The sequence below is a fragment of the Orcinus orca genome, chromosome 20, assembly GCF_937001465.1.
Source record: "Orcinus orca chromosome 20, mOrcOrc1.1, whole genome shotgun sequence".
NCBI lineage: Eukaryota > Metazoa > Chordata > Mammalia > Artiodactyla > Delphinidae > Orcinus > Orcinus orca.
The window spans coordinates 40,996,573-41,021,503 of NC_064578.1; the positions used below are offsets into that span (position 1 = coordinate 40,996,573).

The 24,931-nt window shown below is 39.5% G+C and overlaps 1 protein-coding gene across 2 annotated transcripts in view; it reads left to right on the forward strand.

Moving 5' to 3' along the window:
- The first annotated feature begins 540 nt into the window (after nt 1-540).
- Nucleotides 541-24,931, forward strand: part of DPY19L3 (dpy-19 like C-mannosyltransferase 3) — a 74,950-nt gene continuing 50,559 nt past the window's right edge. Inside the window, exons 1-3 of one of the 2 annotated variants that reach the window (XM_004284857.4) lie at nt 541-682; nt 2,445-2,586; nt 4,823-4,956. In XM_004284857.4, coding sequence (XP_004284905.1) covers nt 2,484-2,586; nt 4,823-4,956 — 237 coding nt within the window. In that variant the 5' untranslated portion in view covers nt 541-682; nt 2,445-2,483. Of the gene's footprint in view, nt 683-2,444; nt 2,591-4,822; nt 4,957-24,931 lie in introns of those variants that run through there. The other variant, XM_033414995.2, reaches the window with a different exon arrangement.

Below are 24,931 nucleotides of genomic sequence, written 5' to 3' on the forward strand. Positions count from 1 at the left end.
TGCTTCCGTCCACCGGGCCCTTACTGACCCCTCCACATCCACCAGCACAGGAGACAGGAGGGCACCGGCGCAAGAAAGAGTTTTTCGCGGCCCCCAGCCCGTCTCACCCTCCCCACCCGGGGTTCGACTTGAGGCCACCCTTATTCGCATCCCGGCCCTCTTCCCCCGAGCAGCGCCGCTCGCTCTGGCCTGGGGGTGGCGGGAGTCTGCGTAGGCGAAGGTGGCCTCGGGCTCCTCGGTCGGTGACGGGGGTCCAATGTTCTTCGAGGGGTGCCGGGAGCCGCGGGACATAGCGGAACGGAGCGGAACTCAGCCAACACTACAGCCCGGCGGCCGGAAGTGCGCCGCTTCCTTCCGGCCGGCGCCGCACGAGACGGGGCGGGGCGCCCCGAGAGGGGGAGGTGGCCCGTGCTGACGGACGGCTCCCGGGACCTATAGGCGCGGCCTCAGTGGCCCAGCCTCCCCGGCGCGCCCCCTCCCCGGGGCGGTGACTCCCCCCAGCCCCCCATTTCCAAGGTGCAGCACAAAGCTCCGCGGCTGCTGGGTTTTAGCTTTCCCCGCGGCGCGTTGCTGGCCGTAGTGCGGCCCCGCCCCCACGGCCCTCTGCGACCCCGGCCGGCCGGCCGGCCGGCTGCCCCCGTTCCCGGTCCGGAGCCGCGCGCGAGGACGGCTGAGGCCGCAGGTCTGTGGCTGCGTTTCGGGCCGCGGGCAGCGCGAGGGGACGCACGGGCGCGAGGCTCCGTCGGCGGCCCCGGACTGTCCGGCGGGCGGGTGGCGCTCCGCCCTTGCGTGGCGGCGTTCGGCTGAATCTGCCGCGAAGACCGAAAGCCCGCGGGCCGCCCCGCTGCGTCGCTCAGGGTGGGGGCGCGAATCCGGCCCTCGCGGCGTCTGCGGAGACCCGGTGTGGGACTGGGCTCCCCCTTGTCCTCCCGACGTGCGGGACTGGGGGCGGCAGCTTGGGAGAGAGCAAGTTTGCCGAGGGCGGAGCGCCTTCTCGGGCGACTTCTTGCTTTGGCCACGCGGGCGGAGGGAGGGGCTGGGTGGTCTCCGGCCTCGGCGGCCACGCCACTTCCTAGGTGAGCCGGAGCGAGTTACTGAACTTATTCGGCCCCTCAGCGTCTGGCGGGGACTCCGGTGGTGTAGCTTGGGTTGCGGAGGTGAGCTGAATAATGTGCCCTGCAGCGCCCCGGGATGCCCAGTACGTGCTGGTTCTTCTAAGCGATGGAGAAAAAAACCACCCGCTCTCATTTCCCTTTTCAAACATTTAAGATGGCATTCCTTGTAATTTGATGGGCAAACTTTTGTTTCTTGGGTTCATGCAGTTATCACACGTAGTTGGCACTTAAACATTTGTTGCCCTTCTGTCCTAATGTGTTACGTTGTATCAGTTGTGGGCTTTTTACAACTCCGCTTGGGGCCCTTAGAAAGGTCATGATTCTAGGATGAGGTAATTTGGGGGTAAGCTCATCTGTAGAGGTACGACTTTGCCCACACTCCTTTTCTCCCTCGTTGCTCCAGAGTCTCCATTTTCGGTGCTTGCACCTTTTTCCTCTCAGATTTTTTTTTTTGTATGAATGAATGAATGGTATAACGTTGATTGGTGTGTTCTTTTCAGTAGAGCAACTTGTTTACCTTTAGGAATTAATAAACTGCCCCGACAGTCGTGTCCGGCAACCGGTCATAGTTAATAAATGGTTAAACGCTGTTCATTCGTCGGAGGAGTGACGCCAGCTGTTCCGGGGGACTGTAGCCAGCTTACTCACTGCCACCACTCCCCTGCCTCCCACTTACTGCTTCCAAACCAGGCCCCTGCTCCCTGCCGTCACTCCCACTGTTGCTGCCTGGTGTAGCAGCTGCCCTGATTGGCACACCCCCGCTGCCATCACCACTGAGGCATATTCCTAAAGCTTCCAGTGTGAATTGTTTGAAGGAGCACCAGTATCAAAATCCAGATACCGGAGACAAAACAGTGTTTCAGTTCTTCAAAATCAGACCATCAACAATCAACAAATTTACTACTTAATACCTTTTCCATGGTTGGTACTATAGAAAATAATATAAAACTACCTAATTATGTGACAAAATGCGTGGTAACTGCTATGACTCGGGAAGGGGAGAGATCAGTAGGGGTTGGTGCATCCCAAAAAAGAAGGTTTCCTGGAAGAAGGGCAGGGGATTGTGATGCTCACCTGGGCTCCTAACTCTTGGCAGTGCCTGCCACAGGACAGGCGCTTCATAAATGTGGTTGTGTTAAAGAAATATTTGTGTTGTGTCTTGAGAGTAGCTTTGAAAGCCGGTTAAGGTTTGGATGGGAAAATGGGAGGGCGTCCTAAGCAAGGGAAAATGGCTCAGGTAAAGTCTCCAAAACACAGATGAGCACAGGCTGTATTTGGCAGAGAGGGTACGGACATATGGATGGTGGCTTAATTCTGTGTTGTTTGTAGGAGTGGTTGGAAGAACAATGCATGTGAGTCTTTGACACCATGATATCCATCAGGCAAAGAAAAGGAATACAAACCACAGAAGTTTCAGAGGATTACGTGGCACAAGAAGAAAATGTGAAGTTGGAAAATAAATTGTCATCTAGTAGGTGATTTAAATTAAAGCAGCATTTGGGATTGCTTTTTTGTCTGCATATTGAAATAATCACTCTCCAATAGGATAAAAATTTGGTGAGACCTAATAGGTGAAGAAACTTATTCTATTACCTTGATATTTTAGTTTTACAGATGATTTGATCGCAATGTGATAATATTTGTTTTACAGTTATGATTAGATAAAAGACCTCTGATTAGAGCCCTTTGCTTCTCAGCTGCCTGTTCAGTATAGTTATGCCAATCTGATCCTTTGACTTTGAGAGTAATACTTTTTCCCACTGTTCAGATTTTAGTCTACTTCTAATTTTTCTGGTTTGTGTATGCTGTTCACAACTAGACAGCCTTACCTTGGGTGAGTTTCTCATTTCATTAAAGTATTGAAAGATGACTCAAACTTTCTTTTATTCTTTATTTTCAGTTAAATTCCTGAAATTTTCTAATTTGCTTTTTTTTTTTGGTGGGAAAAGTGGTCAGAATTTGGTAAATTGTTTAAATAATGTTGAAGACTCTTGCTAAGCCATACATCAAATGGCATTAATTACCAAATTCCTGCTACCCGAGTTGCTTTCTTAGGCTAAGCATGGTCAGGATTTTTTAAAGTAAGCATGAAAAATTCCATGTCTGTCAGCCATTTTGGATATCTGACAGAGTTTACATCAGCTGCAGCTAGAGCTAGTAAAGTAATTTGGGGTAACAGTTTTATTTTTTATTTATTTATTTTTTTGGTGGGGGGGTGACAGTTTTATAAAATAAAAGTAATCTATATTGAGCAGTCATGCCACCCAACTCAGCTATTAGCAATTTGGGACAATACAGGGTATTTTCTGAAAATCTTATATAAAAACAAATACAGGTTCAAGTTTGTCCTTTTAAATTAAAACATAACTTTGAGGACTGTTCATTTTACCAAAGCAGTATTTATTCATGTAAAAATAAAAAAAAGAAAACTAAAGAAAAGCAAAAATGAAGGAAAAAATACTCCCGCAAACCCACTCATCCTGAGATTACCACTTTATCTTGCTGTCTAAATGTTGTTCTCTGTACATGTACACCTACAAGCATTCAGATGTGTTTTTTCTCAAAATTGAGATCCTACTCGCTGTTGTGTAACTTGCTATCTTTCTCTTGTTGTGTTATGAACATATGTCAGTCAGTGTATTTTTAAAATTTTGTCAGTGTGTAGTCACTGTGTGACTGTAGCATAATTTATTTAATTTCTTATTGAATATTTAGATGATTTTTAACCTTTTACCTATACAACCTGAACCACAGTGGCCAAATGTTTGTTTAAAACTTTATTTCTTTGGGGTGTATGCCTAGATTTGCAATTATTGGTCATATAGTGTGCTCATTTTGGTGGCTTTTACTTCCTGTTGCCATGTCACATTCCAGAGAGGTATCCATTTATTCTAACACCAGCAGTGTTTAAAAAATGTCTATTTAAAAAAAAAAAAAAAGGCGATATTTTTGTATCCTTACCAAAACAGAGTACTAAGCATTTTTAAGCTATCAAATTGGCCACTATTGTAAAAGTTATAGCTCTTTGTTTTGGTTTGCATTTCATTAATACTAACTTTTTTTTCTATTAAGTTTATTGGCCATTTTTTCTTCTGTGCATTGCCTATTCATGTCCTTAATCAGTTTCCTACTGAAATATTCATTTTTTTTTATTATCTTGAAAGTATTTATCCTATATTAAGGATATTTAACCTTTCTTATATGTACTATAAATATGTTTCTTAGTTTATATTCCTTTAACTTGTGTGATGGGGTTTAAAATTTTAAGTAATCAAGTTTGGGAGTAGCTTTTAATGAATAAACCACGCATTGTAAGTAGATCATCTAAAAGACTGTTTATATTTTAGATCTGTAACCCATTTATTCCTCTATTTAAGAAACTTAGTAGTTAAACTAGGTCAAGCACAGGTCCTAGGTGTTAAGATGAATAAGATAATATGCTGGTCCTCAAGATGCTTACATTCTAGTTGGCAAAATGGACAAATGAACAGTTAGATACAGTGGGGGAAAAACTATAATAAAAGTATGAAAAGTATAAAAAGGTCTGTGGAATCACAAAACGGAACCCCTAACTGTCTGCTGGAGACACGGAAAGCTTCACCACTAACAGGCAGCTGGAACTTGGCACGTTGGACAGTCTGGAATAGAACTATTAACTGCTAAATCCTTTACTGACTTGGTTTTTCATCTGTTCATTTTTCTAACAGGTTGTACCAATAGAAGATTATGGACGATTCTTTCATTTACAATTGGTGGAACTGTTGCCCTTTGCACTGGACTTCTTACATCTGTCTACCTGGCCACTTTACATGAGAATGATTTGTGGTTTTCTAATATTAAGGTATGAACATTGTATGATTTACCCATCAGTGTCTCCAGTAGTTAGTTAGCCATTTAGACGAATGACCAAGACAGTCCGTTTTGCCATAAAGAATCCAATCTCTTGAAAAGTTTGGCTATAGAGTAAAATGACTTTTTCTTCGTTAGTTTAAAATAACATCAAAATTTTTATAATCAAGTGAGTTTTCCCATTATCATTAGTTTATTCATATCATGCATCAGTTACTCTAAACCAGTATTTTTCCAGCTGTAGATTGTGAAATTGGTGTAGTAGGTCATAAGTAGCATTTTTCATAATGAAATCAAATATAAGAGAATACTATCACATGGTAAGGTTGATAATTATTTGTGAAACTTTTAATTATATGTATGTATGTACAAACTGGGTCACAGTATAAATTTTTTTTTTCTGTTGGGTACAGTAAAAAAAAAAAAATGAAAGAAAGAAAAAGAAAGCGAAAGCTACTGTTCTAAACCAGGGAATTTTAATCTGGCTCCATAGATGACCTTGATGTGGTGTACCTTTCTAATAATATATGCAGAAGATTGAGAGGAAGCCATAACTCATCAGATTTTCAAGAGAGTGTATGACTCTTTAAATACCAGTTTCCTTGTTGTCTTTCCCCTCCCTCCCTCCTTCCCTCCCTCCCTCCCTCCCTCTCTCTCCCTCCCTCCCTCCCTCCCTCCCTCCCTCTCTCTCTCTCTCTCTCTCTCTCTCTCTCTCTCTCTCTCTCTCTCCCCCTCCCTCCCTCCCTCCCTCCCTCCCTCCCCTCCAACATCCTTTAATTTGGCTTTGGTTCAGAGCAAGTATATCACTTAAAACTTACACATTGCCAGTGGTTTTCATCCAAATATACCTTTCTTTTCATCAGAAATGTCATGATCTTTGACCTTATTTCCCACCATGGCTTTTAATGATTAGTTGCTTACAAAGGTAAAATTGAGTTTCACAGGGCAAAGATTTATCATCTATGAGAATATTCAAAAGTATCTATGCAGAATGTGAAGACAGTTCCCAAAGAGAATTTTCCAAAATATTTTGAGCTTTGGTTCCATTATTGGAATGAGTCTCCAAAGGAGACTGCTTTGAATGACAAATTTTATTTTTATCAGTAATTTCTAGTATGTTTATTTTTAAAACCTGTCATATTACTTTATAGGTACAGTATGGATATATCTTTATACAAATAATCATGGTACCAAAAAATAATAATTCTTACCCTTCAGTGACAGTTGGTAGATTTTCTTGTCAAGAAACATTTTACTCACCTGTCTCTTTAAAATTGAGTACCTATAAACAGATTCCCTGGAATTGAGAAATTTAAAACTTATTTATTAATACAAGTATTCTGAATAAAGCCTGGAATTTCCCCTTTGTGGGCATAAAGTCAAAATTAAATGCTAGTAACTCTATAGCAAGGAGACATGGTGAAAGAGATCACATAATTTTAAACTGTAAGTTTAGCTCTTTAATTTAAAGCTTATACATGGCCCTACTAGCACCCTTAAATGGATACAGCCCATCATCAAGAAACCTGAAGAAAAGGCCAGGTCATGTATGGCTTTGTAGACTGGGCAGGAGTTGGAAGGATGTACTGATTCATCGTTTGTGTGGAGTGCAGTTGAGGAGGAAAAATTATCAGTGATGACCTTCTTTCTCCTGTTAGCAGAAGGATAGATGGGTAGCTCTTCATTCGTTATGATTGTGAACCCTGTGGGAGGAGCAGATCTGAAGGGTACAGTGACTTCTGACCAACTACCCGGAGTTAAGCCACACTTTATAGGTTGAGGGCACAGTCATCCCCAAAACTGACCCTTACTTCAGAAGCCAGTCACAACTTTGGGGGACTCCAGGCTACTCTCACTTCTGACCAACTGGCTATCCATTCACTCAAATGACACAGAACTCAGGAAAGCTCTGTACTTATAATTACAATTTTATTATAGAAATAGGATACAAATCAGAACCAGCCAAAGGGAGAGGCACAGTGGGAAAAGTCTGGGAGAGTCCCAGACTCCAAGTTTCCATTGTCCTCTTCCTATAGAGTCAGGATGCATTATCCTCCTGGCACATCAGTGTGCAACAATGTGTAGAGTATTGCCAGCCAGGGAAGCTTACCTGAGCTCTGGTGTTGAGAGTTTTTACTGGTGTTTCTTTATGTATGCATGATTAATTAAATCATGGGCCACAAGGTTGAACTCAATCTCCAGCTGCTCTCCACTTGCCAGAGGTCGAGCTGATATCTGTTGGCTCAGAGCGCCAACCCTCTAAGAACACGGTTGGTCTTTCTGGCTTGGCCAGCTCCCATCCTGAGTCATCTCCTTAGCAGAAACCATCTAGGGGCCCACCCTGAGTCACCTGTTAGCACAAGCTGTCAGATGTGGGCCAAGGAGCCTACCATGAATAATAAAGATACTCTTGTCACAGGGAAATTCAAGGGTTTATTGGCTGCCTCTGAGGAACTGGAGACAAAGGCCAACCACATTCTTTTTTATGCAGGAGGCAGCGAGGCCAGAAATGATGAGTTCAGGTTTGGATACATTGTGAGTCACTTTCAAAACAATCCAAGTAAAGATATGGAGTAAGGGGAGCTGGATTTACGGATCTGAAGGCAGGAGTTCCATGTGTGTTGGAAACGGACCTTTTCATGTTACCAGCTTGTAGCTGTGTGGGCAGGATTGTTTGAGGAGTATGTAGCATGAGAAGAAAGAGACCGGAGGCCAGATTCTGTCTCTGCCTCAGACACAGGCTGGGAGAAGCTGGGAGACAGGCGCACCCTCTCACAGGCCTCCCCACACCACCCGCACCCCTTACACTTAAAGCTGAGCTCAGAGTCTTGGTGCGTTTTTCCCTCTCTATTCAAGCTCTCTGGGTTTTTTTCACCCCTGTGTCACAAGAGGAATCCTCAGATGTTGTAATCATTTCTCAAACCAGATGGTAGACTGGCTTATTTTTCATCTTAGAATTATCTAGACCCAGTGGTCTCCAACAGAACTCTCTGTACTGAAGGAAATGATCTAAATCTACACTGTCCAGTATAGTAGCTGCCAGCCAGATGTAGTGATTGAACACTGGAAATGTGGCTAGTGCATCAGAGGAACTAATTTTTAAATTTTATTTAAATTGAACTTTAATTTTAAAGTGCTTATACATTTTCTGTGAATAAACCAGTGAAATCAGCCATTACCGATCAACGGTATTACTTAGCCAAAGGGAAAGCTCATTTTCAGAGTTTATACGCCTTCCTAAATTTACTCCTTTACATTTTCATCTTGGGGGATGATAGGAATATTTGAGAAGTGTAAATCTATTTCCCTTTTTTATTTGAGTTATAACTTATCAAAATTGCCAGGCTAGTTTTTTATGTAAATACTTTGATCTTTTGAATACTCTGAATTAGTTGTAATTATTCAGAGAGTAAAAATATTGCTAATAAAATAGACTAATCATATATTCAGTTTATGCATTCAAAGTAATTTTTTTAAATGTTCATAGCAGTGTTAGTATTTCATATGTGGGAACCATGGGACAGAAACTTGGAGCCGAAAAGAAGATGTTGGTTTAAATGGTCACAGAAAATGTGTATGTAGTATCCTTTCCTAGCATATTTTTTAAATTAAAAAGTCAGTTTCTTGTTGTCTTAACCATTGTGTTATATTGCCCTTGCTGCGAAATTTAAAGTATAAGAGATTTTTTTAAATATCCTTGATTGAATGTCTGCTATGTCCTTGGCACTGTTATAGGTGCATTCTACTTTTATTTTATTTAATCTGGTTGTTTCCAAAGCCCAAACATTTTAACTCTAACTTGTCCTTTAAATGCAACCTGCTTTTTTTTTTTTGCTGCTCTTTATTATAAACAAAACAAACTAAAGGGTTTAAAGCCCATACTCTTACTTGCTGTGCTCCCCTTACAGTGCCTGGCACATCGTCAGTGCTGAGTAGACAGTGGTCTGTTGGAGTAGAGTTAATCTCTAGTGGGGAGGGAGTGGTGTAGGCAGGGGAGGCAGGGAGACACCTGGCTGCTGTAAAGAACCTGGGTTGGAATTGGAGCAAAAGGATGCAACTTTGGAGCTTGCCTCCAGGGATAGGACATAGTTAGTACTGGCAAGTGGGGAGCCAGTCATTGCATTTTTAATGATTTGTGTTTCGTAGGTGCTGGAGTAAATCTCTGTATGGTCTTGATTGTTTTTCTTTTTGGAACATTGTGTTTTTTATTGCACAGACTATACTGTGACAACAACAAAAACTTTTTTTAATGAAAAACATTACTTAGTGTTCATTACCCTTAACAAAAAACAATTTTCATTTTTCCCTTCCGTTCTTCATCCTGTACATGTATATATTTTACTTATTTATGACCCCAATATAGATAGTTTTTACAATCATCGTATGCATTTTCCATATACAATTATATATTTTCACAAACACTTACAATTATTATATAAATTAATAGCTATATACTTTAATATTTTTGACATTTTTATACCCTTGGTCATTTCACTATTTCCATGCTCCCAACTTGGGGTAGATTGTTTCTAATTGTGTGGTTAGACCCCTAAAATTGCTTACTTAACTTCTCATTTTAAAGCGGTAGGATAAAGATGTCAGTTCCTTCTTTTGTTTAGAATTACCTCAGAGCAATGAAAGAAAATGAAAAACAGTCAGATTCCTTCTTTGATGAAACTAAGAGAGGTCTGTAATCTGGAACCACAATATATGAGGAAGGGCTGCCAAATCCAGTGAAACTCCAAGGAGTGTAGAAAGATGCTGCGAGAGAACTCCTAAAGCTGCAGATTTTAGGTAAAGCTGCTGAAGTTTAGTCCTCCAAAGTCACTGGCATATTCTGAGGGATAAACCAGTGGTCCCCTGTGTGAGACCATGGGACTAGATGTGAGGAGTAATGACAGAAGCTTCCCTGTATACACTTTGGTATGAAAGAGAAACAAGGTAGACAGGCTGAAAGGAGTAATCACAGAGACAAACCATTTTTGTAAAAGTAGAGTTTAAGCAGACCAGGATAAAGAGAGAAAACTTGCATTTTCAACAGCCCTGAAGCTGCCGATCTCTGAAGAGTAAAATGAGGAAAAGACTAAAGAGCTCACTCTTGTAATCCACTCTGTATCAGCAGAAAAATTCTTGCTGGCCTGAGTTATGTCCCAGCCCTTTCCCCTACATGTAGCTGATTTGGTAAGAACTTGCCACATTTAGAAATGACTAGTAATCAGAAAGGAACTAGCACAGGATCTGTACAATAATACTGCAAGAAAAAGGGAAGAGAAAAACAAGAACAAACGATACATGAAGAACCAGAAAACTTTTACAGCAGAGACGTGAAGATTGTGGCCAAACGTGTCACATTAAAAAACAAACATAATAAAGCATTTGCCACTGTAGAAGGTGAATTCAAAGCAGGAATGTAAGAATGTATATACCATCTTCAAAGAGATTTGTAGGAAGATAAGAGGAAATGAAACATGAGCCGGCAGAACTTAGTCAAGAAATAGAATATTTAAAGATATAACCATAATAGAAATCATGACTATGTAAGGAGCAACACACAGGAGACCAGAATCTGCAAAAAGCAAGAAGAGAAAAGTTGGACAGGACTGATGAAAGTAAACAAAATGAAATAGAATTAGTAAAGTTAAAATATTAGAAGTGACAGCTAAGGAAGACAACAGAAAGATTGCATTATTTGTGTCCCAAAGGAAGCAGAACCATGAAACGGGGAAAAAAATGTTTAAATCTGTAATTCAAGAAAACTTTCCAAAAATAAAGGAAAACTTGAATCTACAAACTGAACGGACACGATGGGTCCCAGGAACATTTGGCCTAGAAAAATCATTAGCAGGATATAGCTACGAAATTCCTGTACCTAAATGGTAAGAAACCTTTGGACATCCAGACAAAAGATCAAGTTACCTATATGAGGAAACAAAGGTCAATCTGGCTTCCAAGTTTTCCAAGTAACATATAGTTACTCAAAGACCTTGAATGATGTCTACAAAGGACTCACGTAAAAGAAAGTGATTTATGTATTTTAACCCAGTTATTCCATCATATATAAAGCACCATTCAAATGTTTTTGACTCTGAGAAATATGTATTTTTAAGAACACCTGGAGAAATTGGTAGAGGAAAAACTTTATCCAGTCAAGAGATAAAAGGCAAAACAATGTTAGAAAGATTGTCAAATTTATTTAACTGTAGAACTAAGACTAAATAGTTACAGAACAAAATATATATGATATGAATAGTATAATAACATAAAAATGTTATTATGTAATAGTAACACAATAGCAGTGTAATAATTACATAACACAAGTTAGAAGAGGAAGGGAAAGAAAAGGTAAAAAATGGTGGAAAGGGCTTCCCTGGTGGCGCAGTGGTTGAGAGTCCACCTGCCGATGCAGGGGACACGGGTTCGTGCCCTGGTCTGGGAGGATCCCACATGCCGCAGAGCGGCTAGGCCCGTGAGCCATGGCCGCTGAGCCTGCACATCCGGAGCCCGTGCTCCACAACGGGAGAGGCCACAACAGTGAGAGGCCTGCATACCACAAAAAAAAAAAAAAAAAGATGGTGGAAGTATCCTGATGTATCTTTTATAGCTAAAAGTCAAAAAGTTACAACTAAAAGTGATGTCAAGAAACAGACACACAGTATATATAAAGAAAATTCCAAGAAAAATAATATCAAGTAAAATTGGGCAGGGGAGAAGTACAAATTTCATAAGATTGTCATAACTTGTTATAGAAAGTCAGTAGATACTAGCCATAGAAACGAAGAATTAAGTTACTCTCTGAAGTTATAAAGAAAGGTAACCCCTAGAACAAAAACATCAACCTTCCAAATTAAAGACATGTACACACATACACACATATTGAAACAAGCTGACACAGATCATGTAGTGAAGGATTTGTTGTAAAGAGCAGTAAAAAGCATGATACAATATCTATTAACACAAGTATGTCTAATTATTTTTGATTAAATAAGTATCAATGGGTTTTACTCACCTAATAAAAACTCTGGATCACAAAGCAAAATCCAAATCACATCATATATGCATAAGATCCTCCCAGAACAGTAAGAATCCTCCTTAGACAGATTAGACCACAGGTGTGGATAAGGACTTAATAAATGCAGAAAGGGGAAAGAAAGTATCAGACAGTATTAAATGAGGCAAAGAAGGGCAATATTTCAGTGATAAAGATACAAACCATAAGTATGACTATCCATGCATCAGATAATCACAATATTTACAAAGCAGAAACCACAGGAAATGTAAGAAGAGTATAGAAATACATTAGTATTGAGGAGTTTTAATTCTTTCCCAGTTCATATAAAAGCAAGTGGACAAAAATAAGTAAGGATATAGAAGACCTAGTGAAAATATTGAATATGATAGATCTAATCTGTAAATATCTAAAGATACATCCATTTCCAGTATCCACAGAACATTCACTAAACCATTGATAAATTAAGCCGTAAGGAAAAATCTCAGATCCAAAAATACAGAAATTATATGGACAATATTCTCTAATCACAGTGTGATAGCACATAGTCTTGGCCTGTTCCTGACTTTGGGCATAAAGGTCACAGTGTCCTCTTTTGTTAATTTATTCATTCACTTAAATAAAAATTGCAGGTAACTAATTAAAAAGAAAAATTGCTTACTATCTAGAAATTTTAAAATATTTAAAATAACTTTTGGGCCACAGGTAATTAAAACTGAATTTATAGAAATTATAAATGAAATCTAGAAAATGATGAAAACCGTATTTCAGGATTATGGAATATACCTAAGAGAGTACTCAGAAGAAAATTTGTAGCTGTAAATACTATATTATGAAATAATTAATATATTGTGCAATAAATGAATTATTCCACTTATGAAATCTCACAACAGAAGGAGCGATAAAGGTAAAATAAATTGATCACCTAGAAAGTAGGAAAACAGTTCATAAATCAGTGGTTATTTGGGGGGGTGAAAACTAAAGAAATGAAAGGAAGATAAAGATGGGGTAGGAAATGAAAATATCCAAAATAAGAAATAACACAGAAATATTTATGGAGTTGGAACTTCCCTGGAGGTCCATTGGTTAAGACTCCGTGCTTCCACTGCAGGTGGCACAGGTTCGATCCCTGGTAGGGGAACTAAGATCCCACATGCCGTGCAGCACGGCCAAAAAAAAGAAGAAATAATTACAGAGGTCATGAAATATGGTAACAGAGAAATAACCACAGAGACCATGAAATAAGAAAGAGCCACATGAGACTATTTTGTTTGATTTTATGCAAATTAGATGAATAGATGAAATGAGTGATTTCCTATAGGAATATATTTTTTAAATATTTATTTTATTTATTTATTCTTATGTTTTGGTTGTGCTGGGTCTTAGTGGTGGCACGCATGGGATCTTCATTGCAGCATGCAGGATCTTTAGTTGTGGCATGCGGACTTCTTAGTTGCAGCATGTGAACTCTTAGTTGTGGCATGCATGCGGGATCTAGTTCCCTGACCAGAGATCAAACCTGGGCCCCCTGCATTGGGAGTGCAGAGTCTTACCCACTGGAACACCAGGGAAGTCCCTAGAAGAACATTAATTACCAAAACAGCCCCAGTAAACACAATTATTTCTGTAGATGTGATAGAGAACACTTGAGAAATATTGTACCTACCTATCCCCCAACCCCAAAATACCAGACCCTGTTGACTTTATGGAGGAATTCTATCAAACTTTTAAAGAACCAAAATATTCCAATGCTATTTGAGCCATCCTAGAACACTAAAGAGGAAGAAAACTTCCAAATTATTGCTATAAATCAGGTATTACACACCAAAACTGAGGATCAGACTGTAACTACAGTCAGTTCTTATTCCCACCAGTTATGTTATATAAAGTCACTGAGAATAGTGAATTAGCGAATACTGAACCGTGACTCCTGGGGAAATATGTACATATGTATAGACACACTCATATCACACATAGGTTACAATCTTAAATCCTAAGAACTCCTCCTGGTAGATTCTATTTTCTTTTTTTCACAAAAGAGAAAGTGAGTTTCAGAAATGTTAAGTGAGTTGCCTGAGGCCATCCACTAACTGGTGCCAGAGCTGGGATTCAAACCTTCTGTGACTGGCCCCAGAGCTAGGGCTTCTCGCGCTGTGCTGCACTGCTGCCCCTTACTGTCTTTATCCTCTGATCATCTCTGTGTGAGAGCTGGAGCAAGAGGCAGACCACAGCTGGGAACTATGCACATCAGGCAACTCACATGTCTACAAATGACTGCAAAATACAGCAAGTATTGATTTTTGTCATTTTTGTTGTTACAAATAAATTTTAGCTAGTAGGCAAATTTGCAAATAGGAAATCCATGAATAATGAGGATCAACTGCATATAATCCAGATAATATTAAAAAAACGAAACTCAGAGACTAATCCCACTATATATATTGGACCCAAAATCCTAATTAATGCTAGTAAAGAGAGTCCAGTAGCACATTAAAGCATGCCACACCATGAAAAAGTCATTTTTCTGCCAGGAATGCAAAGGAGATTGTTGGGAAATATATACTTTTTTTTTTTTTTTGCCATATTAGTACCTCAAGAGATGTAAAAAAAGGTATTTGAAAAAAATTCAACATCAGTTCTTTGTAATGTACATAACTCAAAATAGGAATGGACTAGGTGAGCCCATCACATCAGTAGAATATACAAATAAAAACCATGTGATTATCTCAAAAAACACAGGAAAAGCATTTAACAAAGTTTGACAACCTTTATGATAAAAATGCTCAACTATCTAGAAATAGAAGAGAACTTTAGCCTCATAAAGGGCATTTGTCAAAAACCCACAGTTAAGAGCATACTTAATGATGAAAGACTGAGAGCTTTCTCCCTGAGATCAGGAACAAGAAAAGGATTTCTGCTGTAGCCACTTGTATTCAACATTGTACTAGACAGTTTGTCAGGGAAATAATGGCAAGGAAATGAAATGAAAGGCATGAAGTAAAACTGTCTCTCTTTGTAGATGACACGTATATAGAATCCACTAAAAAAAACTTTTAGAACTAATGAGTTTATCAGGGTTGCAGGATAACAAGATCAATATGCAGAAATTAATTGTATTCCTATACAGTAGCAGTGAGCAATCCAAAAGTGAAATTAAGAAAACAGTTCCAGCGCTTCCCTGGTGGCGCAGTGGTTAAGAATCCATCTGCCAATGCAGAGGAAATGGGTTTGAGCCCTGGCCCGGGAAGATCCTATATGCTGTGGAGCAACTAAGCCCTTGTGCCACAACTATTGAAGCCCGCACCCCTAGAGCCTGTGCTCCGCAACAAGAGGAGCCACTGCAATGAGAAGCCTACACACCGCAACGAAGAGTAGCCCCTGCTCACCACAACTAGAGAAAGCCCATGCATGGCAACGAAGACCCAGCACAGCCAAAAATAAATTTATTAAAAAAAAAAAAAAAAGAAAGCAATTCCACTTACACATCAACAAAAAGTAAAATACTTGGGAATAAATTTAACCAAAAAGTATAAAACTTAAACCATGTCCATGCATTGAAGACAATATTGTTAAGATGGCAATACTCCCCAAGTTCAACATGATCCCTCTCAGAATCCCAGGTGGATTTTTTGCAGATATTGACAAACTGATCCTAAAATTTATGTGGAATAAGAGGCCCAGAATAGCCAAAACAGAACAAAGTTGGGAGACTCACACTTCCTGATTTCAAAACCTGCAATATCAAGACTACAATAATCAAGAGAGTGTAGTGCTGGCTTAAGAATGGACATAGAGATCAATGGAATGGAATTGAGAGTACCTTACGTTTATGGTCAATTGATTTTCAACAGCGGTACCAAGACAATTAAATGGAGAAAGAATAGTCTTTTTAACAAACGGTCTGGAGACGACTGGGTATTTACATGCAAAAGAATGAATTTGGGCCCTTTTCTCATACTACATGCAAAAATTAACACAAAATGGATCATAGACCCAAATGTAAGGGTTAAAACTATGAAACTTTTAGAAGAAAACATGAATAAATTTTCATGGCCTTGGGTTGGCTAAGCTTTCTTAGATACAACACAAAAAGCACAAGTGACTAAAGGAAAAATAGTTAAATTGGACTTCATCAAAGTTAGAAACTTTTGTGCTCCAAAGTACACCATTAAGAAAGTGAAAAGACAACACTCAGAGTGGGAGAAAATATTTACAAATCATGTCTGGTAAGGGATTTGTATCTAGAAAATATAAATAACTATTACAACTTAATGATAAAAAGACAACCTAATTTTTAAAATGAGCAAAGGACTTAATAGACATTTCTCCAAAGATGATTTACATATGGCCAACAAGCACATGAAAAGATGCTCAGCCCCATTAACTACTGGGGAAATTAAAATCAAAACCACAATGAGATAACACTTCACACCTACTAGCAGAGTTATTATAAAAAGACATAATAACAACTGTTGACAAGGATGTGGAGCAGTTGGAACCCATCTACCACTTTGGAAAAAGTCCAGCAGGTCCTCAGTCAGACACAGAGTTATCACATGATCTTAGCAGTTCTACTCCTAAGGGTACACCCAAGAAAAATGAAAACATATCCACAAAAAAATTGTAAACAAATGTACATAACAGCATTTTTCATAATAGCCAAAAAGAGGAAACAACTCTAATGTCATCAGTTGATGAATGGGTAAAGAAAAGGTGGTATATCCATACGATGGAATATTATTCAGCAGTTTTGAAATGAATTACTGATACATGCTACAGCATAGACGAACCTTGAAAACATGCTAATTGAAAGAAGCCAGGCGCAAAGGACATATTCTGTGATTCCAGGAGAGGCCAATCTAAAGAGACAGAAAGTAGACTGGTGATTGCTTAGGGTTAGAGGGCATGTGGAATTTGAAGGGTGACAGCCCAGGAGTGTGGGTAATGAAAATGTTCCAAAATTGATTGTACTGATGGATTCATAACTCTGTGAATATAGTAAAAGCCACTGACTTGTACACTTTAAAAGGGTAAATTGTATGTGAATTCTATCTCAGTGAAACTTAAAAAGACTAGATGCATACTTTTTGTTTAAATATAGCATGCATACGTCTAAGACCAAATGTTAAGACCTTACTGATTAGCGAAACACTAGAAAAATGGTATTCAAAAGAAATTTTTGTTGGCTGAAGAGTACTTTATCTGTGCTGTGGTAATACTATAGCCATTATCCAAATATGCTCAGGAACTGAGAAAATGAACTTTTAATTGTTTTTTTAAATAAATTGATGTATGTATGTATTTATTTGCAGCGTTGGGTCTTCGTTGCTGTGTGCGGGCTTTCTCTAGTTGCGTCAAGTGGGGGCTACTCTTCATTGTGGTGCGAGAGCTTCTCATTGCGGTGGCTTCTCTTGTTGCGGAGCATGGGCTCTAGGTGCACGGGCTTCAGTAGTTGCGGCATTTGGGCTCCACAAAAGCCCAGGACCAGATGGCTTCACAGGCAAATTTTACCAAACATTTAGAGAAGAGCTAACATTGAGCCCTCTCAAACTCTTCCAAAAAATTGCAGAGGGAGGAACACTCACAAATTCATTCTATGAAGCCACCATCACCCTGATACCAAACCCAGAAAAAGATATCACGAAAAAAGAAAATTATAGACCAATATCACTGATTAACATAGATGCAAAAATCCTGAACAAAATACTTGCAAACAGAATCCAACAACATATAAAAAGGATCATACACCATGACCAAGTGGGATTTATCCCAGGGATGCAAGGATTCTTCAATATATGCAAATTAATCAGTGTGATACACCATATTAACAAATAAAGGAATAAAAACCATAGGATCATCTCAATAGATGCAGAAAAAGCTTTTGACAAAATTCAACACCAATTTATAATAAACTCTCTAGGAAGTGGGCATAGAGGGAACCTACCTCAACATAATAAAGGCCATATATGACAGACCCACAACAAACATCATACTCAATGGTGAAGAACTGAAAGCATTTCCATCAAGATCAGGAATGAGACAAGGATGTCCACTCTCACCACTATTATTCAATGACGAAGTCCTAGCCACGGCAATCAGAGAAGAAAAAGAAATAAAAGGAATACAAATTGGAAAAGAAGAAGTAAAACTGTCACTGTTTACAGATGACATGATACTATACATAGAAAATCCTAAAGATGCCACCAGAAAACTACTAGAACTAATCAGTGAATTTGGTAAGGTTGCAGGATACAAAATTAATGCACAGAAATCTCTGGCATTCCTATACACTAACAACGAAAAATCAGAAAGAGAAATGAAGGAAACAATCCCATTTACCATCGCAACAAAAAGAATAAAATACCTAGGAATAAACCTACCTAAGGAGGCAAAAGACTTGTACTCAAAAAAGTATAAAACACTGATGAATGAAATCAAAGATGACATAAACAGATGGAGAAATATACCATGTTCTTGGATTGGAAGAATCAATATTGTGAAAATGACTGTATTACCCAAAGCAAGCTACAGATTCAGTGCAATCCCTATCAAACTACCAATGGCATTCTTCACAGAATTAGAACAAAAAATTTTACAATTCATATGGAAACACAAAAGATCACAAATACAAAAGCAGTCTTGAAAAAGAGAAATGGAGCTGGAGGAATCAGTCTCCCCAACTTGATACTGTACTACAAAGCTGCAGTAATCAAGACAGTATGGTACTGGCACAAAAACAGAAATATAGATCAATGGTACAGGATAGAAAGCCCAGAGATAGACCCATGCACGTATGGTCACCTAATTTACGGCAAAGGAGGCAAGAGCATACAATGGAGAAAAGACAGCCTCTTTAATAAGTGGTGCTGGGAAAACTGGACAGCTACATGTAAAAGAATGAAATTAGAACACTACCTAACACCATACACAAAAATTAACTCCAAATGGATTAAAGACCTAAATGTAAGACCAGAACTATAAAACTCTTAGAGGAAAACATAGGAAAAACACTCTTTGACATAAACCACAGCAAGATCTTTTTTGACCCACCTCTAGAGGAATGGAAATAAAAACAAAAATAAACAAATGGGACCTAAATAAACTTAAACTATTGCACAGCAAAGGAAACCATAAGACGAAAAGACCACTCTCAGAATGGGAGAAAATGTTTGCAAATGAAATGATGGACAAAGGGTTAATCTCCAAAATATACAAACAGCTCATGGTGCTCAATATCAACAAAAAAAACAAAAAACAATCCAATTAAAAAATGGGCAGAAGACCTAAATAGAAATTTCACCAAAGAAGACATACAGATGGCCAAGACGCACATGAAAAGCTGCTCAACATCACTAATTATTAGAGAAATGCAAATCAGAACTACAATGAGGTATCACCTCACACCAATCAGAATGGCCATCATCAAAAATCTGCAAACAATAAATGCTGGAGAGGGTGTGGTGAAAAGGGAACCCTCCTGCACTGTTGGTGGGAATGTAAATTGATACAGCCACTATGGAGAACAGTATGGAGGTTCCTTAGAAAACTAAAAATAGAGCTACCATATGACCCAGCAATCCCACTACTGGCATATACCCTGAGAAAACCATAATTCAAAAAGAGTCATGTACCACAATGTTCATTGCAGCTCTGTTTACAATAGTCAGGACATGGAAGCAACCTAAGTGTCCATCGACAGATGAATGGATAAAGATGTGGCACATATATACAATGTAATATTACTCAACCATAAAAAGAAATGAAATTGAGTTATTTGTAGTGAGGTGGATGGACCTAGATTCTGTCATACAGAGTGAAGTAAGTCAGAAAGAGAAAAACCAGTACCATATGCTAACACATATATATGGAATCTAAAAAAAAAAAAATGGTTCTCAAGAACCTAGGGGCAGGACAGGAATAAAGACGCAGATGTAGAGAATGGACTTGAGGACACGGGGAGGGGGAAGGGTAAGCTGGGATGAAGTGAGAGAGTGGCATGGACTTACATATACTACGAAATGTAAAATAGATAGCTAGTGGAAAGCAGGCGCATAGCACAGGGAGATCAGCTTGGTGCTCTGTGACCACCTAGAGGGGTGGGATAGGGAGGGTGGGAGGGAGAAGCAAGAGGAAGGAGATATGGGGATATATGTATATGTATAGCTGATTCACTTTGTTATAAAGCAGAAACTAACACACCATTGTAAAGCAGTTAAACTCCAATAAAGATGTTAAAAAAAAAAAGTCATGTACCACAGTGTTCATTGCAGCTCTATTTACAATAGCCAGGACATGGAAGCAACCTAAATGTCCGTCAACAGATGAATGGATAAAGAAGATGTGGCACATATATACAGTGTAATATTACTCAGCCATAAAGAGAAACGAAATTGAGTTATTTGTAGTGAGGTGGATGTACCTAGAGTCTGTCATACAGAGTGAAGTAAGTCAGAAAGAGAAAAACAAATACCGTATACTAACGCACATACATGGAATCTAAAAAAAAAAAAAATGGTACTGGCAGGGCAGGAATAAAGATGTAGACATAGAGAATGGACTTGAGGACACGGGGAGGGAGGGGGAAGCTGGGGCGAGGTGTGAGTATCAGCAACATACATATACTAGCAAATGTAAATGGTTAGCTAGTGGGAAGCTGCTGCATAGCACAGGGAGATACAGCTCAGTGCTTTGTGACAACCGAGAGGGGTGGGATAGGGAGGGTGCGAGGGAGGCTCAAGAGGGAGGGGATATGGGGATATAGGTATACATATGGCTGATTCAGTTTGTTGTGCAACAGAAACTAACACAGTATGGTGAAGCAATTATACTCCAATAAAGATTTATTAAAAAAAAAACTTTGCTGAAAAGTTCTTTATCTTTGCTGTGGTAATACTATAGCCATTATCCAAATATGCTCAGGAACTGAGGAAGTGAATTTTTAATTTTTTTTAAATATACATTTATTTATTTATTTTTTGGCTGCATTGGGTCTCCTTGACTGAGTGCGGGCTTTCTTTAGTTGTGGCGAGTGGGGGTTACTCTTTGTTGCAGTGCGCAGGCTTCTCATGGTGGTGGCTTCTCTTGTTGCGGAGCACAGGCTCTAGGCACGTGGGTTTCAGTAGTTGTGGCACAGGGGCTCAATAGTTGTGGCTTGCGGGCTCTAGAGTGCAGGCTCAGTAGTTGTGGCGCGCAGGCTTAGTTGTTCCGCAGCATGTGGGATCTTCCCAGACCAGGGCTTGAACCCATGTCCCCTGCATTGGCAGGCGGATTCTTAACCACTGTGCCACCAGGGAAGCCCCTGAATTTTTAATTGTAATTAAATTAAGTAGGCACACGTGGCCCACATTAAATCCTTCAGGAAATCCCAATCAGTTTTCTTTTGACAGTGTCTAGAATCTGATCACCTCTCACAACCTCCGCCTTTGTCTCTACCAGGATTACTTCAGCAGCCCCCTTCCTGGTTTCCCGGCTTTGCCCTTGTCCCGTAGAATCTATTCTGAACACAGCAGCCAGTGCGATTCTTTTAAATATATAGCAGTGTATGTCTCTGCTCAAAACCCTTCACATTCAAACTCAACATGTCTAAAACCAAACTCCTGACCTCCGCACCTCCTGCACACACACCTTGTAGCTCAGAGTATGAGCCCAGAGTCCTTGTGTCTCCCAGACTGAGTGGTCCAGCCCCTAACCCCACATTACATCTCAGATTCTACTTCTGCCCCTACAGCCCCCCGACCTTATTACTGCCCCTTCCTTGTTCCCTCCACTCCAGCCACACTGTCTTCCTCACCGATCTCCAGGGTGCATGTGGGCTGTTTTGCCTGACTGATGGGCTCTCCCCTCAGACATCCACATGGCTCACTACCTCACCTCTTCCGCTCTCTGGTCAGTGTCACTTCATCAGTGAGGCCTTCCCTGTCCACCTCCAGGATCATGGCACCACCCCCTTCCCTCCCTATACCACTTCTCTGCTTTCCTTTGTATATTTTACTTGTTTATTTGTTCCCTTCTCCTTCTGCTCTAGATTATAAATTCCGTGAAGGCAGAGATCTGTGTCTCTTTTCTTCCCTGCTAAATCTCCCAGCAAGAGAATGCTTGTCAATTGTTGGTGGTCAGTAGGTATTTGTTGAATGAATAAATGAGTGAGTGGATGGATGGATGGATGAATGAATGAGTGAATGACGAAGATCGATTGGAGGAAGAAGATACCAATTAGAAGCACAGAATCCAGTGGGGAGGCTAGTTTAATAGGCAAAGAATTGTCATTCCTTCAAATTGATACCTGTCTTTCCTTGAACAGTCATTTTCCTTTTTAAAAAATGCATTGTTCTTTCTCATTGAAACTTAAACTCCTTGGAATCAAGGACTGAATTCTTATCCCTTTTTGTTTCCTCAGAAAATAAACGTTCAGTTATAAGGAAAGGTAATTCTCATTTGGCCAAAAGTACTCAAGTCACTCAATTTTTTTAAGTCTTTTTTCTTTATGCTAACATTTTTTCTTATTTATTTGATTTTATAGAATTTGCACATCTTCCCATTGAATACTCCTGCAAAGCAAGGAGTCTTTAGACCAAATAGGGTTAATCCGCACAGTGGTAACTATGGTAGAACCACAACTGATAATTGCTTCAGCCGAGCCCAGTGGAAATACTGTCACTTCAACAATAGTCTAACCTAGTCACAAACACTGCTTGGCAGCTGTCATATGTCATGGCTTTTAATCAACTCTAGGGCAAGAATCATTCCATTCTAACAGATGGACATGAATTTAACCAGACAATAAACCATGTATGTGCCATAAATATGTTTGCTGACGGCATGATTCCCTGTACAGAACTTTAAGAACAGCTGTCTTATCATGAGCTACTGTTGCTTAGTGAGATGATTTGTTAACTTAATTCTGAAAGATTACATTTGTCTTTAATGTAATCTTTAATGTTAATTTTACCTTTAATGTTAATCTTTCAATGGCTTCCCCACTACCAGTTGCCTAGTTGTTTTGGGGGGGGGGGGCAATTTTTATAAACAAAGTTATTTACATGAGATTTTTTAAAACTAATGATATGGTTTTTTTGCAAATTTGGTGTCATTTGTCTAAAAGGGCTTATTACCTTTTGTGTGTTGCCAGGGCATGCAAAACATTAGTTGCATGCCCTGGCAACATTAATTAGTCATTTTCTTTTCTTCATGCTTATTTCCTTTTAGTACTTCTGTTAAATTACTATATTAACTACTACTTAAATGGCTTTAGCTGTACAATTTCTTAAAAATACAATTATTTTGTCTTTCTGCTTTTCTCTGTCATCTTCAGAGACAATGTTTTTTATTCTCTCAACAGTGCTTCCCCTGTGGAACTTGTGCTATTTAAAATATGAAGTGTTTGTTCATTTTGTGTTCTTCACAGGGTAACTTCTATTGATGTACCTTTTCATTGGCACTATCCACCAGGCAAAGTATAAATTGCTGTATAAAAACTGGAAAAGTGTTTTGAGTAGAGCAGATGTTCTCTTAGCATGAAGCAGATGTAAAACTTGCAAGTGTCTGTCTAATAAAGTATAGCATTTGGTTCTATACAGCTGGTGCCAAGATTACCAATTAATCATGTTGAAAGGCATTTTTACTAGTCGGGATCTCCTCTGTTCTTTACACATTCTGGGTATGTTAAAAGAGAGAGAGATGGGGCACAAAAGTGGTTTTCTACTTTTAGTACTTTGAGCGGTTTTTTTTCTCTTTCTGCATCTTCATGAAGTCAGTCTCCTTTTAGAACCATGTCCGATAGGGAGCCCCCTACATGTGAATGACTGTTTTTGTTCTCCAGTTTGGTTTGGGCATGAGTGTTTGATATTAGAATATTCCATTGAAGGCAGCCACACTTTGAGCACTTTAAGGCAGCTGGAGAGAAGGAAAGGAATGTAATATACTTAATGTGGTTTTTTTTCTTATTTGCATGGGCAAAAGCTAGTATTTGCTTAGTTAATGTCACTTCATAGTTTCTATGGTTACCTGACCACGGAGGAGGTTGAACATTCTGGAAACAATTAATACCAATTTAGTTTTATGTTATCAAAAGCAGTGGAGCAGTTTTTCCCAAAGATTAAAGGTGAATGGATTAATGTGACTGCCAAAAGATAAAACTTTACAGGTATGAAAGACCCAACACAAATCAGTAGCAAATGTAAAAGCTAAAAGAGCTACATCATTTTCTGTTGTCCTTTTTGTAAAGCAAGTGCGCTAATGAAATTAAATTTCAAAACCCAATGAGCCTTTTTTTTCTTATGTTTGATTTCCCAAGGATAAATTTGTTTTCTGGGCTCCCCTGGTGGCGCAGTGGTTGAGAGTCCGCCTGCCGATGCAGGGGACACGGGTTTGCACCCTGGTCCGGGAAGATCCCACATGCCACGGAGCGGCTGGGCCCGTGAGCCATGGCCGCTGAGCCTGCGCGTCCAGAGCCTGTGCTCCGCAACGGGAGAGGCCACAACAGTGAGAGGCCCGCGTACCGCAAAAAAAAAAAAAAAAAAAAATTGTTTTCTGTGAAAGGAAGCTCATTATATAAGAAGGTTTGCTACCCTGTGCCTTCTGCTTTTTTAAAAAAGAGTTAAAAAAAAAAAAAAAGTTAATGATGAAACATAAATGTTTTAATATCAGTAAGTGGATGTTTATACTCTTTGATAGTAGAGTATTCAATGCTTTATTCGTGAATTAATTTATAATACTTTTTTAAAGGGTAGGAGAAATATTTCTTTAAATATCTTTTTTTATTTTTTATTTTTTATCTTTTTTATTTTTGGCTGTGTCGGGTCTTAGTTGCAGGCGCACGGGTTCTTCGTTGGCCCACGGCATGTGGGATCTTCGTTCCCACACCAGGGATCGAACCTTCATCCCCTGCATTGCAAGGAGGATTCTTAACCACTGGACCACCAGGGAAGTCCCTCTTTAAATATCTTAAGGGCAGATCTGAAGA